At 45.9% G+C, this 19,379-nt stretch overlaps 1 protein-coding gene across 9 annotated transcripts in view; it reads right to left on the bottom strand.

The window, feature by feature from the left end:
• Positions 1–19,379, bottom strand: part of BNC2 (basonuclin zinc finger protein 2) — a 564,611-nt gene that overhangs the window by 151,773 nt on the left and 393,459 nt on the right. For all 9 annotated transcript variants that reach the window (XR_009555331.1, XM_060237250.1, XM_060237252.1 and 6 more), the window contains one exon: positions 11,869–12,104. Coding sequence is in view for 8 of the 9 variants with exons in the window: in XM_060237250.1 (XP_060093233.1) it covers positions 11,869–12,104 (236 nt within the window). In the remaining variant the exon portion in view is untranslated. The remainder of the gene's footprint in view (positions 1–11,868; positions 12,105–19,379) is intronic.

The raw sequence follows: 19,379 nt of genomic DNA, 5'->3' as shown, positions 1-19,379 counted from the left end.
CCATGCCTCTTCCATGATTTAAAGCTTCTATCCACTTTGGCAGCAGCAGGGAAGAGGAAACACATCCAAGCACTGAACTTGTCTTTTCACCTGCACAGGGTGAACTACAACTTTGAGATAGATTCAGGTGTGTTGCCGTGTTCGTTTGAAGCAAAAGAACAAAGTTTGAATCCAGTGGCACCTTAAAACCAACAAAGTTTTATTCTGGGTATCAGCTTTTGTGTGCATACTCACTTCTTCACATACACTGAAACAGTTTTCCTCAAGCCTTACATATAGGTGGAGAGAATTAGTTGCCTGGAAGGACTTGGTAGAGTCAAGATACATACATGACTGGGCAATAAGGATAGCTGAGACTGGATTAAAGCAGTTGGTAAGGCCTGTGATAGCAGCAAATTAGCATACAAATACAAAAGTTTAAAAAGCCCTTATCCAGCCAGCAGTCCTCTACCAATCTTTTCTTGAATGCAGTGTGAAGAAAAAAAACCCTTACAGAACAGTGTAATCAACAACTTGGTTGCCAGAGCACCTGGAAAAGTGACTCACACACATCTGGCCAGAGAGTGTGGGTAAACCTATCCAGGGGTGAAAGGGACCTATGCAGTACTAGCAGCCATAACGCTACAAAGGCACTCAAGACCGGTACCAGAGTGCCCACCAGGAGAACGGATGGCTTCCCATCGTTCCATATGATGTCCATCCCAAATCATGGAATGGAGGAAACTGTGCCGCCAGGAGCTATCCAGGCGAATGGTTTTGAAGCGCTGACCATGGAATCCTCTTAACTAAGATTAAAGACACTGGGAAACATTCATTTCTTGACTCGATTTTGGGCTGCAGTCCGAACTCAAGTGCAGTTCTGAATGTGCTGTTGCATCCCATTGTCATAATTTTGGCTTTTCAAATAATTTTCTGTCTAGCATGATTGGCCTTAGGTGCTGGCTAAGAAAACAGCTCAGGAAAGTAGAGGACCTCCACACACTGTGGAAGTACCGTCCCCTGACTCTAGAGTCACAGTGACACTCAAACTCAAGCCTTACTGTGTCTCCCCCCAAACCAGTCTCATGTGATTCCGTTCCGTTTTTTTCTGTGCTCCTGGAGTTTTCCCTTGTTAAGATCTTTTTCTTTTCTTTGTACCATAATAAGGAAGGGCTAAAGAGCCCTAGAGATATGGGTCCGAACCAGAGAATATGTCAGCAAGAGTGAGCCAAACTCTAAATGCCCTGGTAGTTTAGAAAGTGTTGTTTGTTGGAACCAACGCACAACAAACAATCCTTTACCAGGCACCCAGCTTGGCGACCATGTAAAGTCTGTTCTGACCCATTGAGTCACCCAGGAGTCAAGTATTTGAAACTAACCTGACCCCATTGAAGGATTTGACCCGGGAAACTAACCTGACCCTGTGAGACCCTGGTAATGCAGCCCTTAAGTGCGTAACTGCACAAGGGACCAGATTGGCCTTAGGATCAAGTCAGACAGCCAAAACCAAGCAGCCTTTCTCGAGTGACCCTACTCTATCGACTGACTGTAAGGTCATAAGGAGACCGAAGTCATGTTGATTTGTTATTAGGTATAGATTTTCCCTACCTTGCCTAAAAGTTTTAGGAACCTTCTCCTTTCTATTTCTACCCCCAAAAAGAGATGTTTTAAGTAGAAGACCATTATTTCACCGCTCCCAGGCAGCCACAGGCTTGAGGCATTTGCATAATCCCACTCTGCATATGCTCCAACCCACGCCAGGGTGTGAGGAAAGATGGGAAATGAAGTCCTTTTTGACTTTCCCCAGTATCGTGCTTTCAAGTCTATCTTTCACCGAATGAGGGATGGGCTTGGTAGCCCAAAGAGGGGAGGAAGGGGGAAAGGAACAGGATGTTCAAAACAAACTCAAGGCACCATTGTAGTGGTAGCATAGTTGTGTTTAGACTCTGATTGCAAAGTCAGAGACCCAACGTCCAACAAGTAATCCATCACTACAAGGTCCGGAGTTGACACCGGTGCAGAAACTGTCTTGGCCCTTTGACCCGCCTAGAAATCTAACAGACAACTCAGTGTCCTCCCCAGAGATCCATGATCCTGAAGTGTTAGAGGGATCTGGAGAGAGGAAGAAGTTGTACCCATCAGCACTAACAAGGGGACCTGGTAGAAGTCTGTTCTGACCCACAGAGACATCTGGATGTGTAGCCTGCATAACTGCAGAAGGTAACCAGACTGGATATGGGGAACCGAACCAGGAAGCTTAGCATAGCCACTTTCTTCCGACGGTCCGTATCCGCCAACTAGCTTTTAGGTTAAAACAAAGGTCATGTGAAGGTAGTCCCTCTGCCTAACAGGTTTTACAGGTCCACAGACTTCAGGGAATGCTTTCTCCCTGGAGCAAGGTCTGAATGTATGTTCATTCTTAAGTGAAACTGCCATCTGCCCCTCGTTCCCGACCCACCTCGGTTTTGGCTCATCTGCATTATCCCACTCTGCACATGCTCCAACCCAACGTAAAGGAATGAGGGAAGCCGGGAAATAGAGTTCTTCCACCATGTGTAGTATTTGATTTTTGTTTTATTTCTGTCTTTCACCAAAAAGGTTTGGGCCGTGCTAGCAGCCCTGAGGGTTAAAAGAGGACAGGCAATGACACTTGCCCTCTGGAGCACAGGACTCCATCTAAAAGTTCCGCTCCTCTGGGGTCTCAAAGGGCCAGAACAGTCTTTCCATGGGTGCCGAACTGCAAGGGCACCGGGAGTTTGGACTGGCACGCAAGTCCTGAAGGGGGAATAATGGTTGGGCCCGTTCACCCCAAGCGAGGCCAAGCAATGAAAGGTTCTTGCCTGTCACAACAATACTATTGCCACTTCGTGTGTTCAAAGAATGCCAATCTGTTGTGTGTGTGAGAAGGTGTACACTCCCCAAAGTCCGGAAGGTCTACCTCCGGGTAAATAGAATTTGCATAGACTCTTCCCCCCTCTCGGACCCTAGCATACAATCCCCTCCTTCGTCCCTTGTAAATCACCTCACCCACCGGTGGGAGGCAACACTTAGCAGAATGCATGACGTGTAAGGTTGACAGGTGCCATCTCGCGGGTGGGAGAAGTAACTAAAATTGAATTCCCAACCATGCAGGACTCTGTATATGTGTTTGTAAGTCTATTTGTTACAAGGAAAGGAGTGCCAGCCCTGAAAAGGGCCAGCTTAGCTGTAATTGGGTTTGCCGAACCAAGGAGTTTGAGTCTCAAGATAAAGTATGCTGTTAACGTGAGATCAGCATGAGGTCATCAAGGACAGAAGTGAGGGGGGAGACCCCCCCACTCTTGCCTCCGGGTTCAGAGAAGCCCGACCCAGACTTGAGTGCCCCCTCCCGCCAAGTCAGTAGTCCTCCTCACACAACAGACTGTCAGGTTGGAGTGTCACACAACAGACTGTCAGGTTGGAGGTATAAGATCCATACCTAAACACCAGTGGTCCATTACAAATTAAGAATGAAATTGTCAATAGTTTTGATTGTGATTGTAAAAATTATGCAAGGAAACATGTGTACCAGCTAGGGTGGCCAGACCGTCCCGGTCTCCCGGGACTTTCCCGGTTCTGGCCCCCAATTCCCGGCTCCCGGGCTGGGTATACCGGGACCATTAAGAGGTCCCGGTTTAGCCAGCCAGAGAGCCGGGGGCCGCGCGCCCGGGCGGGGAAGGCGGCGAGTGAGGGAGGGAGCGACCCTGCGCGTGCGCAGATCGCCCTGCGCACGCGCAGGGACGCTCCCTCCCTCCCTCGCCGCCTTTCCCGCCCGCGCACGGGGCCCGGCGGTGGCGGCGGAGGCCCGGGAGGGCGTCGGAAAGGCCAGCGGTGGTCGCTGGAGGCCCTCCAGCGATCCCCGCGGGCCTTTCCGACGCTTCCCGGGGCTCGAAACCCCAACCCCCCGTCCTCCTCCGCCCGGGAGGGCGTCAGAAAGGCCCGCGGTGGTCGCTGGAGGCCCTCCAGCGATCCCCGCGGGCCTTTCCGACGCTTCCCGGGGCTCGAAACCCCCACCCCCCTGTCCTCCTCCGCCCGGGAGGGCGTCGGAAAGGCCCGCGGTGGTCGCTGGAGGCCCTCCAGCGACCACCGCGGGCCTTTCCGACGCTTCCCGGGGCTCGAAACCCCCACCCCCGTCCTCCTCCGCCCGGGAGGGCATCGGAAAGGCCCGCGGTGGTCGCTGGAGGCCCTCCAGCGACCCCCGCGGGCCTTTCCGACGCTTCCCGGGGCTCGAAACCCCCACCCCCCGTGCTCCTCCGCCCGGGAGGGCGTCGGAAAGGCCCGCGGTGGTCGCTGGAGGCCCTCCAGCGACCACCGCGGGCCTTTCCAACGCTTCCCCGGCCTCTACCACCCCCCCCCCGTGCTGGCGGAGGCCCGGGAGGGCATCGGAAAGGCCTCTCCGCCGCCGCCGGACTCGCCGCCGCTGCCGCCACTGCCGGACTCGCCGCCGCTGCTGCCGCCGCTGGACTTGCCGCCGCCGTAGGTAAGGGGGCCGAAAGCGGGGGGGGCTGGCGGTTGGGGGTGGCCTTCCTTTCTTCCCTCCCTCCCTCCTTCCTTCCTTTCTTCCTTCCCTCCTTCCTTCCTTCCTCCCTCCTTCCTTCCTTCCCTCCTTCCTTTCTTTCTTCCCTTCTTCCCTCCCTCCCTTTCTCCCTCCCTCCCTCCCTCCCTTCCTCCCTTCCTTCCTTCCTTCCTTCCTTCCTTCCTTCCTTCCTTCCTTCCTTCCTTCCTTCCTTCCTTCCTTATGTTCTTATGTGACACAGAGTGTTGGACTGGATGGGCCACTGGCCTCATCCAACAGGGCTTCTATTATGTTCTTATGTGACGCAGAGTGTTGGACTGGATGGGCCACTGGCCTGATCCAACAGGGCTTCTCTTATGTTCTTAAGTGTGACACAGAGTGTTGGACTGGATGGGCCACTGGCCTGATCCAACAGGGCTTCTCTTATGATCTTATGTGACGCAGAGTGTTGGACTGGATGGGCCACTGGCCTGATCCAACAGGGCTTCACTTATGTTCTTATGTGACACAGAGTGTTGGACTGGATGGGCCACTGGCCTGATCCAACAGGGCTTCTCTTATGTTCTTATGTGACGCAGAGAGTTGGACTGGATGGGCCACTGGCCTGATCTAACAGGGCTTCTCTTATGTTCTTATGTGACGCAGAGTGTTGGACTGGATGGGCCACTGGCCTGATCCAACAGGGCTTCTCTTATGTTCTTAAGTGTGACGCAGAGTGTTGGACTGGATAGGCCACTGGCCTGATCCAACAGGGCTTCTCTTATGTTCTTAAGTGTGACACAGAGTGTTGGACTGGATGGGCCACTGGCCTGATCCAACAGGGCTTCTCTTATGTTCTTATGTGACGCAGAGTGTTGGACTGGATGGGCCACTGGCCTGATCCAACAGGGCTTCTCTTATGTTCTTATGTGACATAGAGTGTTGGACTGGATGGGCCACTGGCCTGATCCAACAGGGCTTCTCTTATGTTCTTATGTGACGCAGAGTGTTGGACTGGATGGGCCACTGGCCTGATCCAACAGGGCTTCTCTTATGTGACAATACTGACTTTGGTGGACCCAAGCACTGATTCAGTGTAAGGGAGCTTTGTGTTTGTGTCTTCTAGTGCAATTTTGTTCTCAGATCCTGTATTTACTTCATCAGTATATGGGATAAGGCACTTTCTCAACTGTGCTGCATAAATCAGCCTATTTATTTTGTCCTGTTGGCTCTATCTGCGCCACCTTCATCACTTTCGGGGTGTGGATCCCCCAGTGGAGTGGTCTCCCGACTCCCTCCGCCGGCTGTTTCTGATAGCCCTGCGCCCCCTCTTTCATTTGATATGTGTCCCGTGCGGGTGCCACCCTCCCGCCGGGAGATGCCGCAAAATGAGCCCCCTTGAGGCTTATGGCGGCAGGGCTCGGGGGAAGCGAGCTAGACTGCTGTTCTTTTGAGGGGTTATAGAGTGTTTCGAGCCCGTCCCTGTGGCATCGGTCCCATCATTGTGGGGCCCAGGGGGCCGGCGCAGCGGCACGCTGAGGCAGCCTGTCGGTCACTTCCAGGTTCCTGTCCTGCATCTCGACCTGTGTTATTAGTGACAGGCTGCTTCGGCGTGCCGCTGCGCCGGCCCCCTGGGTCCCACAACGATGGGACCGATGCCACAGGGACGGGCTCGAAACACTCTATAACCCCTCAAAAGAACAGCAGTCTAGCTCGCTTCCCCCGAGCCCTGCCGCCATAAGCCTCAAGGGGGCTCATTTTGCGGCATCTCCCGGCGGGAGGGTGGCACCCGCACGGGACACATATCAAATGAAAGAGGGGGCGCAGGGCTATCAGAAACAGTCAGCGGAGGGAGTCGGGAGACCACCCCACTGGGGGATCCACACCCCGAAAGTGATGAAGGTGGCGCAGATAGAGCCAACAGAGCCAACAGGACAAAATAAATAGGCTGCATTATGCAGCACAGTTGAGAAAGTGCCTTATCCCATATACTGATGAAGTATATACAGGATTTGAGAACAAAATTGTTTCCGGCGGTGATATTTGGGGGATTTTTGGGGACGTCACAGGAAGTGCTGTGAAGTCACTTCCTGTTTCCGGCAGTGGCATTTGGGGAAAATGATGTCATTTGGGGGAAATGATGTCACAGGAAGTGATGTCACTTCCCGTTTCCGGCAGGTGACGCGGGGAAAATGATGTCACAGGAAGTGATGCCACTTCCTGTTTCCGGTGGTGGCATGACGTCACTGGAAGTGACGTCACTTCCTGTTTCCGGCGGCGCGCGCGCACTCCGCGCGCGCGCACCCCTACCTCCCCCCCCCCCGTTGTCCCTGGCTGGCCTTCAGACATTATGGTCACCCTAGTACCAGCATGCCTTGCCTTTAGGCCCATTTACATGACTCAGCCCATGTTTCAGACATACCCGAGTAGACACAAGGGACATCTGCACATGTATGAGGAAGTGTATGACACGAGACTGTATTGATCCCTCCCCCTTCAAGCCAGAAAAGGCTGGTCGAGGGACGGGTCTCACAGAGAGTGACAGGCTGAGTCAAAAGATGGAATGATCTATCTTTTATCAAGTTGATGTATATTATATTTTTATGATGTGAGCCGCCCTGAGCCTGCCCTGGCGAGGAGGGCGGGATACAAATAAAAAGTATTATTATTATTATAAGTAAAGGAGGAGTCCCCCCCCCAGCCAGGGAGGGACTCCAGGTTGGCCCTAAAAGAAGGCCAGGCAGGTAGCAGGCCTTCCAGAGCCACAAATGCTCTAGATTAAAACAGGAGAAGTAGGCACACTGAGCTGGCTTCTCTGAACCCAGTGCAAGGGGAGAAGCCTCTTCGAGACACATACTCCCTGGTTCGGAGAGCAAACTCTGTGGCCGGGAACCCCCGGAAGATTCGACCACCCATTGCAAAGAGAGTTTGAGTACAAGACTACCAGTTCACTTTCAGATTTGAGTGAGTGTAACAATGAAATGGACAAAAATAACCTTAGGACCGGGGTTGTTTAGGAGGTATTATGCTTGTTGTTATGTGTATTGTTGTAAAACATGTAAAATCCAAAACAAAAGTAAATACTTTCCCCCAGAATCCTTTTGCTTATATTTGTTTGCATGTGTGTGTGTAGACCCCTTACGATAGGGTCTCACCAGACCATGTGAGCCTAGCCCCGAGTAGACTTGGGAAGACTCGGAGACCCTCGCATTGAGCATGCTCTGTGGAGTCTCTGACCCTATTTCAGGCATTTCTGATACCGGGGGGGGGGGGCGCGCTCTCCACCTCCTCCCCCTCCAGAACATGCGCCTGCCAAGCAAGGCTGTGCAAGAGAGCCTCTTCCAACCCCAGTATAAGAAGCTTATTGAGGCGGGGGGGGGGGGGGAGAGAAGAAGAAAACAGAAGAACAAAGGTTAGAGAACAGATAGGAAAACTCTGTATAAGTTTAATTATAGGATAATGTATGAATTCAAAATGTAGCCCTGAATTCTAATGTGATTGTGTACCTATGTAATCAATTGACGTAATCAACTATATGCTTTTACCAATCAGATATTGCTGTTTAGCTGGTCTAAGCAACACCTATGATTTTATTCTTCTATGTCAATGATTTTATGAAATATTAACCTTGTTTCTGAAAACATGTTTGTAGTATAATGTTGCCAATGTATGTTACCTCCGAATCGTAGTAGTTAAGGAAGTATCCTTTGGCCCATTGGAACACTGTATTTTCCAAATTATATTTTTGAGTAGTTTAGATAGTGGCTCCAACCTTTTAGATAGAAGGTACACCCCAGTAGATACTTGGCTCGACAGGGACTTCGCCTGTCAAAATCAACTGTGGACTTTTATTAATGGTTCAAGACCTTGTTGCCGGACGGTGACGTAGGTCTTGAGGGGGGGAATTGTGAGGAAAAAAACCCTTACAGAACATTGTAATCACCAACTTGGTTGCCAGAGCACCTGGAAAAGTGACTCACACACATCTGGCCAGAGAGTGTGGGTAAACCTATCCAGGGGCGAAAGGATCCTATGCAGTACTAGCAGCCATAACACTACAAAGGCACTCAAGACCAGTACCAGAGTGCCCACCAGGAGAACGGATGGCTTCCCATCGTTCCGTATGACGTCCATCCCAAGTCATGGAATGGAGGAAACTGCGCTGCTAAGAGCTATCCAGGCGAACGGTTTTGAAGTGCTGACCATGGATCCACCGTGGAGGGCTAACACCACACACAGCCATCTTCCTACCAGGCTTGACTCCATTCCAGCAAAGCGGACGGCTCACGTACACGCCAGATGTCACCTGTGCCTGCAAGCAATCTACCCACCCCAGGAGTGGCTAATCGTCCAACCGCCACTTTCTTTGTCTAATGGAACTCAAGACAAAGACTGGTGCCAAGGAGAAGACAGAAGAAGAGGAACACCATCTTCAGCCAGAGCCAAGTTCCTTTGTGTAGACTGGGTGTTACCTTGGCCATGATTTGACCCTCTATTGTCACCCTTTTAGATAGTCTTAAGTATCTCCCCACCCAGTAATCGCTCCTATTCTTCTCATCAACTGTCATTTTGGAGCCTCCCTCTGGTCCATTTCAACCTGAAAGTTCACTCAGGTATCCAGGATCCAAGCCAGTCCATTGGTCAGGAATGGGCACCCAATTAGGTGCCACCAATGAACTTTCTATTGGTTGTCGCAGTAGTCCAGCCCTTATGGTCACTGTGAAACCTCACCTTTTTGGGAGGGCATGCATCAGCTGACCACCTTACCGCCTCCCTCGTACCTCCCATCCCCTAAGGGCTCAAGAGAGTCCTTATAATCTGTGGACTAGCTACCCACAGGTGTGCTTCTATCAGTATCCCAATTCCACTGCATCCCCGATTCCTGATCAGCAATCCATCCCCGATTCCTGATCAGTTTCAGGTCCCTTCTCCCATTTCTTCGCTCGTTGCCATTGGACCCTTCCTTGAAGACTACGATCGGTAAATATCACCCTGTTTGTCTACCCATGTGTTCCCCTATCTCTCTATTTTTCTTAGGACTGTGTGTATGATTTTATGAGTATTTTATCTTGTATGGAAGCTTATATTTCCTGAATAAATTTTAATTGTTTTACTTAATTAGAGTCCCTAATATTTTTAAGCATTACTTTCTGGACATGGAATCTTGTATACACAGGTAAAAGATCCTGATTAAGCCAGGTGCCCTCCTGACAATTCCCCAACCTCGTTTTGAGGGCATTCTGGCTTACAGCAGCTAGCAGAAAAAATCTGGTACACATCTTGTTTGCCTCTTTTTTGTTTTGGCACTATGGCTGTCATAAACAAACCAGAGCATGGACCTACATTTTTTTCTCTCCCTTTCATCATCACCTCACTCACACAGTACACTGAGAATGAAGACAGAAGACATAATTAACTTCAGTATAATTGTGATTTCTAATTGTGGATGCCATAACAAACTGCAGCTTGCATTTTCTGAGTGAAGGTCTTGCTTGAGAAAAAGGTAAATGAAGAGCTGTCCAGCCAGGAGACAGAGTACAGTTTATGACAACAACAATATAGTTGCAACTTTACACAATATAGCTCCAACTTTGGAATAATGAGTTTTGAGGCAGGTCTGGTCAGAAGAAAAAAAAGAAACACCGATTCCCCATCACAGGGAAACCAGTAGGGGTATGCGTTTAGCATAAGCTGAACCAAATAAATACTCCCAAAATACCTTATCATTATTTTTTAGGTATTTATTCAGCTGAATAAGATTCTCTAATCAAATTCTCTAATTCTCCAATCTGATACAGCTACTGATAAATTGAGACCAAATAAAAACCAGTCTTATTTGGCTTTTATTTGGGGGCATTCAGCTATAGGGAACCAAGTGCCAGCTATTTAAATTCAGGGGTTATTTTGTAGAAAAATAGATGGTGGAGCTCATCCAGGGATTATTATGCAGCTGCACATACTATTCAATGGACAAGGAGGTGAAACTCTCAGAAGAAGGAGGAGGAACTCTCAGAAAGGTCCAGGAGCTGCGCTCCTGTGAGCTCCCACTGATCCGAGGCCTGTTTAAATTTAATAGCTGACAGGAGGATGCCCAGCAAGCAGCAAAATCCCTCCCATTTAAAAGGATCAGCTGTTAGGCAGACCACTGCTAATCCTTTTAAATGGGGGGAGGGGTTTTCAAGTCCCTTGGTTTTGCTTCCCCAGCTCCAGAGCAAGGGAGAGCAAAACCAAGGGGTTGAATGGAAGTGTGGCTGGAGAAGGGAAGGGAGGCATTTGAAGATAAGGAGATGGGAACGAGCTTGTGAGTGCAACAATTAACCATGAAATGACTCCTAGAACAAACTACAATTTGACATTTAAATTAATCTGGGCTGTGTGATGCCAGCCAAATGCATAATTACTCCTGCTTTCAGTTGCTAACAGGTTTGAAGGAGAACTAATAAGCTGTTGTCCCACATGTGCAAGTGCACCTTCTAATGGTTAAAAAATCACTATCAGTTAAATGTACAGTATCTGAAGCAGCTCTGATTTATAATTTAAACATAAAAAGTCATATTGGCAACTACAGAGTGTTGAATATCAACATTATTTACTTATTCTACTTTACCACTGTCCTTAGTAAAAAGGCTTACAAATTTAGAAAACCTGATGCTTTGCAAGTTAGATAATTTACAGTGTTAGACAATCATGCTTATAAACCTAAATTAGGGCTGTAGTTTTCAAATCAGTTTAAGAACAGACTGCAAAGTGTTTTTTTAAGAACTGGGATGGAATATTTTCCAACATCCTTGACTACAATGAAATTATAACACAAGCCAGAGGACATGTTACCTATATAATTCTAGTAGCATGAAGACAATATATGTGTATAATTTTTAGTAACGATGCAGAACCCAAACTGGAGCTGATAAAGAAACTGCATATATTATTTTTAAGTTATTAAAGGTCCTGAAAATTATATCCAGAAAATGAAAAGTCTTTAGAGTCCTTCTTAACCATACAAATGGAAAATTCTGCATTTAATCTCTCTTCTTGTGTTTCCTTGTTGAACTACATTTGACTTCATAGTACTCTCCAAGACTTTTAGGACTAGAAACGTAAGCTGCTTAGGAGTACTGAGATCTCTAGGAGCCTATCAAGTTGGCTGTATGCTTCCCAACCAATGCTATGAAAATATGCAAAAAAAATGTGGAGAGTTATACCTCTTCATGTTACTTAAGATGCCCAAAACTTCCAGTAACACTTTTCTACCACCACTTCACCCAGTTATGCACAACTTATGCAAACATCTTACATTATAAGAGACAAAAGGTCATGCATATTGGCCCTGGAGTAAAGAGTTATTAAACAAATTCACACTCTAGGCCACTTCCTACCTGAAGGATGTAGCCCCGAACATAGTCCCGAAGTGTCCAGCCCAAACCATGCAGAATGTGCAGCACTTCTTCCTGCTTCAATACACTGAAGAGTCGATCTAGCAATATCTTCAGTCTCACTGGCACAGCCTGGGTACCATAGAGCATCAAGCTGCTGATATCAAACACTACATTGGATTGTACAATCTCCACTTGAGTTGGATGGTACAGATGCTGTGTGCTAAGTTTGTCCAAAGCTGAGAGAGAGAAACAAGAAGCATAAAATACACTAAGTCTAAGAACATATTCCTATACAGAGGGCACAGTTTAAGTTGAATTTTTAAAAAAGACAAGGGAATAACTCTACAGACAAAACAAACTGAATGATAAGCACTGAATACAAGGTTAAAATTCTAGTTGATTAGCATTCTTCTTGGACCCTTTTTTACAGCTGTTTGTATTAAATTGTAACACAACACTATCTGTTTTAAAAAGCTGCTAAATATTAGTTGGGTTTAAACTAATTTTTATAGCCAAATACCTCAATCATTACAAAAGTACAATAAAGGAAAACATATTTCTACAATAATGTTCCAAGTCCAGCAGCACCTTAAAGACCAACACAATTTTCAAAATATAAGCTTTCATATTAAAGTTCTCTTTATCATTTCTACAGCAGCAGCATCACTGATCAATTGCTAAGAATAATATAAGAACTATTACTGTGAAGAAAAAAACCACATAATTTTAGTGTTAACATATCATTGGAAATACAACCTTTGGATGCATATGCATGCAAACTCACTGTTATGCACACAGCAGTGCAATAACAACTGTTTAGTCAAGTTCCTCAGCTTTCCAATTTCTTCTAGCAGCTCTACAACTGCCACAACTATCTGACATAATACTTTTCTAATCTTAGTGATTTGAGCATACTCTCTAAATAGCAGATTTTGCATAAAATGTCACTTTCATTTGGGTGCATATTTACTGTTTTGTCAACTAAAGACATAATGTAAAGACACACCACTGAGGATTTTCTAAATCTGTGTGCAAGCAGCAAAAACAGACAAGGGTGCATTTATCATAGATTAACTATTCATAGGGTCTATAAATTTCCCTATATACAAAAGTGACACATGCAGCCCTCAAGAACACTATTTGAGCCATTTTACTTCAGAATTTTGAGTTCTATCTGTGATATCATAATGAAGCAGAGATTGTTAACACATTGTTACATCTAACACAATGAACTTTCATTATGGCATTGTGTATATATATTGTGGGTGCATATATTGTGGGTGCATGTGAGCATATATAAATATATAATTTTGTCAGCCTTTAAAATAATGTTGTAGGGGGTCTTCTCCTCTCCCTCCTCTTGTACATTGGTATCTTCTTTGCTTGTGGTCACTGGAGAGTTCATGTACTCTTGATAAATTGCTTTCCTACATCCGCAGCATAAATGCCCTTATCGTTTCCCTGCTGGCTTCATTCAGCACACTTACCCCAAGGGATATTTTGTCAAAGAGTTCTGGTTTCCTCATACTTCATTTCTTGCCACTGATTTGTCTGATCTTTCCTATTCTAGCAGTTTAGTCAACCTTGAATAAATAGGCTTTTAAAAATTAATTTAAAAGTTCAGAAAAGATAAGGGATTGGCAAGCTTGGGGATTGAAGTCCTCTGTCTGCAGAGCATTCATACTACAGAAATATGAAATGCAATATTCTGCCAAATATGCTCAATGTTAATTATTTATTTATTTAAATATACAAGTCAGACTCAGATGCTAAGGGCCGGAGAGAATAACTTTTTAAAAACAAAAACAGAATATGTAGTATTTACTGTAACATACAGATATATGATTCTGTATTTACTCTGCACATCTTTGAACAATAGATACCTGAATAAAAAAAAGTCTTTGGCGTGGTTAACATAACATCCTCATGTTTAGGAGCCTGGCTTGGAGATTTCTGTGGGCACTCTTTTTTTTCCACTGTGGGCACAAATGCTACCTTTCCTTATCCTCAGTGAATTCTTCCTTCCTTCCTAGGGTTGCCAGGCCTGTGTTGGAAAATACCTGGAGATTTTGGGGGTGGATCCAGGAGAGGGTGGGGTCTGGGCAGAGGAGGAGTCTCAGCAGTGTACAATGGCATAGAGTCCATTCTTCAAAGCACCAATTTCTCCAGGGGTCCCATCTGGAGATCAGCTGTAAAAGTGGGAGATCTCCAGGCCCCACCTGGAGACTGGCAACCCTATCCCTTCCATGGCTTGCTGTGACGATGGAGTATTACCACATCTTCACTTCACTTCTAGTTAACACCATATTCTCTTGCGGGTGATACTGCAAGTTAATTTCAAATTCTAGTTTCAAACCCTTGTTAAGAGGGTTCATGCCAATGCATAAAGTGCTACACCACAGAAAAAGCAAATCATAGAAGGAGGAAGACATCCACATGAACGGGAGAACTGGAAGATATTAATGTTTCAGCTTGCAAATCCTCCAAATGAATTGTCACTATGAGCCAGATCATAATAACGTTTGGGCTCAGGAACAGAAAAAAAAAATCTCTGAACACTGCCTTGACATTGTTTGTCCAATATTACTCAGTATATGTTTAACCAAGAGGTTGTTCTTGTATGACCATAAAGTTTGAGGGATTCTAGAGGGAGGTGAAATTCTGTCAGAGGTGTGTAGTTCAAAACAGTATCAACTTTTAATAACAGTATGAACCAGTGGTGGCCAAACTGTGGCTCAGGAGCAACATGTGGCTCTTTCACACATTGTGTGGCTCTTAAAGTGCCCACCACCCTGCTCACCAGCTGGAGAAGGCATTTGTCTCTTTAAATCACTTCTTCAAGTCAAGCTAGTCAGCAGCTTGGAGAATGCATGTAATGTTAAAGTTGCTTTCTTTCAATTTCTCTCTCCCTCCCTTTTCTCCAACATCTGATGTTTATTCTGTGTGGCTCTTACGTTAAGCAAGTTTGGCCACCCCTGGTACGAACTATTCATACACAACTGACATTCTCAACCTATTTCATTTTTTGCTCTTCTCAAGCTCTTCCTTTAGCCTGATTTTTTTTCTGTCATATTCACAAACTACTTTTACTTGTCCTATCTCCTCCTCCCTGGCCATTTTAGTTCCTTTACTGCACTGATTAGCTCTTTTTCTTGGGGGGGGGGGGGGTGTCCATGCTTGGTGTGGTCTTCCTTTTCTTGCTGCAGTTCTTAAGTTCCTTAGCCAAAGGGCAGCCAGGGATAATAATAAGAAGATGATATTGGATTTATACCCTGCACTTCACTCTGAATTTCAGAGTTTCAGAGCGGCTTACAACCTCCTTTACCTTCCTCCCCCACAACAGACACCCTCTGAGCTAGATAGGGCTGAGAGAGCTCACACAGAAGCTGCCCTTTCAAGGACAACCTCTGCCAGAGCTATGACTGACCCAAGGCCATTCCAGCAGCTACAGTGGGGAATCAAACCCAATTTTTCCAGATAAAAGTCCATGCACTTAACCACTGCACCAAACTGGATATTGTGTGAGTCTTTAGAACTGCTCAGTAGGGGTGTGCATTCAGTTCAGCCGAATCAAAGAAACCCCCGAATCACCCCTGATTCGGAAGTATATGGCGCCGTATACTTCCAAATCCATTTTGAAGCCAGTATACGGGAGCCGTATACAGCTCCCTGTATACTTCCGAATAGATAGTCGGAAGTGTACGGAACTCCATGGAAAAGGCGGGAAAGGAGCTTCTGCAGCCTCAGGGAAGCTGCTTGCCTCCTTTCCTGCCTTTGGAAGCCTTCTCCCGCCGCTTCCATAGCTCCGCTGGGATCAGGGAGGGAGAGGGAGGGGGAGAGGAGCCCCAGCAGCCAAACCAAAGCACACATTTGCAAAATGCATTACAAATGTATGCTTTGCAAAGCTGTTGTGTAGCTGATGGCTGGGCTAATCCCCCAGCCATCAGCAACATTGTTGTTCTTTTGTTTACGTGGGTATCCAAGTAAACAGTGTTCTCTGGCCAATCACAGAGCAGTGGTATTTTTTGAAACTGCTCTGTGTAGGGCCAGAGAACTTTCTAAAGGAGTCTGCCTGGCTGGACTCCATGCCATTGCTGCTGTGTTGGTGTGTGAGAGAGATTGTCCTTGGCTGGTCCTTGGCCTCAGCTGCTGCTGGTCACTCTCAGCCTTGCCTGACCTGCTAGGAGAAGAGAAGACGTCTAAGGTAAGGCAGTCTTGGGGTTTTTGTTTTTATTTTAGTTAGTAAAAGGACTTTTTAAGACTCAGAGTCCCTTTATTTATCCAGATTTGGGTGGGTGAGTACTGGGTAGCTTATTTGGGGTTAGGGGGTTCTGCTGGGGGTGGGGGCCTGGGGTGGGGGGTTCTTGCCAATTTGCCCATATCTTACTTTAGTGAGAGGACTTTTAAAAGTGCAGTGTCCTTTTACTTTTCCTGATTTGGGTGGCTTGGATTTCTTGGGGTTAGGGTGAAGGTTTTTTTGAGGGGGAGGGGTTAGTAAAGTTCCTGCATTGTTAAAAGTCAAGTTTTTTACTGTTTTAAAAGGATTCTGTGTTTGATTTGTTGCTGCTGTGTTGTGCTGCTGTTGTTCCTTTTCTCTTCTGGATCTGGTTCTTGTGGAGGGGGGGGGACGCTGTTTGGCCTAATTTTCATTGTTAAAAAAGGTCACTTTTTTAACAGTTGAGTTTGTTTCTCAGTGGTCTGTTTGGATCTGTTGCTGTTGTTTGGATCTGTCCACCGCTTCTCTTGTTTGAGAGTTGTATTGTTTGGGGCAGGGCTGGAGAGCTGGCTTCTGTAGATTGTGTGTTCTGTGGCAAGGAAGCTGGCACCTGGGTGAGAGACCCAGAACCAGCAGGCTTGTTGTGCTTGGCCAGCTCTCCCCGTGTTGTTTGGGGCAGTGCTGGAGAGCTGGCATCTGGGTTTGCTGCAGCCAGGTCTACAGAACAGACCTTGAGCAGATTGTGTTTTGTGTGACAGTGACATTAGCAACTGGGTTTATATTGGTTCCAGGCCAGCAGGGTTCATAGAGTAGAGAAGGATGTAGTGCATTTGGGTTCTATAGAGATTCTGTGGTGTGAAGTTAGGTTTGGCTTTGGGTGCCCCTGGAATGGGATCCCGTGGCCCAATCTTTTTGGGACTTGGGGGTTTTGTATGGGAGAGTCCCCTGCGGGTTCCCTGTAGTTTTGGGGGCTCTACCTCAACCCTCCTGCCCCCTAGTAGCCTCTAATTATGCCCTATGTTGCCATTGATTTCAATGGCCCATAGGGTATAATGGTGGGATAGGGGCACCCTTTTTGGGTGCCCCTGGAATGGGACCCCCTGGCCTAATCTTTTTGGGACTTTGGGGTTTTGTAGGGGACAGTCCCCTGCAGGTCCCCTGTAAATTTGGGGCCTCTCCCTCAAACCCCCTCCCCTCCAGATGGCTTCCAATATACCCTATTTTGCCATTGATTTCAATGGCCATAGGGTATAATGAGGCCGTATATTCGGAAACAGCCGTGCATCTACCGTATATGTGGCTATTCCGTGTACCAGTATTCAGAAATACCCGGTATTCCGAATTTTTGGCTCTGTGTATTTCTGAATCCATGTAAATCCGATTTTTTTTTTTTTGCACACCCCTACTGCTCAGCTGCTTACTGGCAGGAACTTCATCAGTACCACCTTCACAACCGCAAAGTTACACCTTGGGCACACTGGACTTAAAAGAATGCTTAGAATGGCACTACTTATCTCAGCACCAGCTATTGTGAGTCATGACTAAACACAATAAAACCTTTGAAACTTGAAAATGTGTGGAAAAAACAGTAGCACTTGCTGAATCCATCCATTATATTTGATTCTCTGCAAAATATTATCGATTTGTTCTTGGGGAGGGAGAGAAAGCTAATACACAATGTTCAACAGTCTGTCAGAACACTATACAATTTCCTTAATTTTCCAGTTTGAAAATGCAGATACATGAGACAGAAATATAGACCAAGGTTTGTTTCAGATGGTTTTCTGGCAAGATGCCAAAAGTGGTGTCAGATTTTCCTTTGGAAATGTTTCAGAGCCCATTTTAATGCTTCTGCCAGGTATACCCAAGAGACCTTCTGAATCTTTCACACAGGACACACAACCCTTATCCTGAGTGCTTTAGACTCTCTAATAATTTAAGAGTACTATTTGTAAAGGTAAAGTAGTATTCTTGTTTCATTTGACCTCTGAATTTCTAGAACAGAACATGGCATTCTCAGCCATTGTTGTGCATTGTGTTCTGTTTCCTGCTTGTCTACCTTGTCTCTTCTAGCTAATAGCATTGCTGGTTCCTCTTCTAGACACAACTCATCAGAAAACTGTCACACTCTGCATGAACTAAACTGCAAGATTTCCATCCAGGTCCCAATCATGTTTACTTAGAAGTAAGTTCATCCATTCTATGAGATTTACTCAAGTATGTCTAGAAGAAAACACTAAACCTGTCAAGATGTCATTTCCAGTGACAGTCTTTATTTCCATACTTTGTCTGTACAGCAAAATTTGTGCTATCTCAGTAAAGAACATTTGTTTTTTTTAGAACACTATTTGAATTTTTTGCCCAACATATAAATATGGACACATCAGCACTGTTTTATTATTGTCAGTGGAATTGTTTTGATAAGCACCAAACTACATTTTCTCAGATTTTTTTAAAAGGAAAACTTAATTCAGGACTAATAACAATATAAAAGACAGGTAAAAAAACACAACTTGTCATGGTCCACAAAGGTAGAGTGCTCTATGATATGGCTTTTGTATTGTGCTTTTCAGGTATCCAAATGGAAATGGAAACTAATGATATTATGAGCAAGTTGAAACTCAAGTTTCTAGACAATTTAGGTGACTTCTGTAATGTGTGTCACTGTGGCTTGAATGCTAATCACCAAAAGTAATGTCCTGCTCACAGGTTTTCTTGTGTGTCCCTCCCCACTGCAGCTCCCTGCAGCTGCAGAAAACTACTCCTGCTCCATAAGAATGTGGGAAGTGGTGCAAAGAACTGCAGGGGGAAGAGGGCAACCATTTGGGATCCTTGGCAAACTGGCAACCATTTGGGACCCTTTGTTATGTGAATGGAAGTACCTTTCCTTGCATGAGGAAACCTTCAGAGCCAAGCATAAAGTGTATAGCAGTTCACAATGAAAACAAACAAATTAATAGCTGCGTTAGCTGACCAAGTTATAAAATACTACATCTTTCATTTTTAAAAAAACACAGCTGTGGGACATTGCTGTTAGAAGTAACAAATGAAAGGATACTTCAATATATCTTAAAATTTAGCTTTATACTGGTAATCAAAAATAGTCATACAATAAGTGACAAGTCATGAACTTCTGTAAAATATATTAATCTACATAAAGGTTTTAATGTCCTCCTGAAAAGATGACCTAAATGTACCACTGCCAAGAAATATTGATAAAGACAGTGAACAAACTCCCATGGATTGTAAAGAGACCTTGCATTTGATCATTCTTGCAATAAAGGAGCCATTTGAA

The sequence above is a fragment of the Heteronotia binoei genome, chromosome 4, assembly GCF_032191835.1.
Source record: "Heteronotia binoei isolate CCM8104 ecotype False Entrance Well chromosome 4, APGP_CSIRO_Hbin_v1, whole genome shotgun sequence".
In the NCBI taxonomy this organism is placed as follows: Eukaryota; Metazoa; Chordata; class Lepidosauria; order Squamata; family Gekkonidae; genus Heteronotia; species Heteronotia binoei.
The sequence above is the reverse complement of the archived record's forward strand: the minus strand, read 5'-3'. Positions and strand labels throughout refer to the sequence as shown.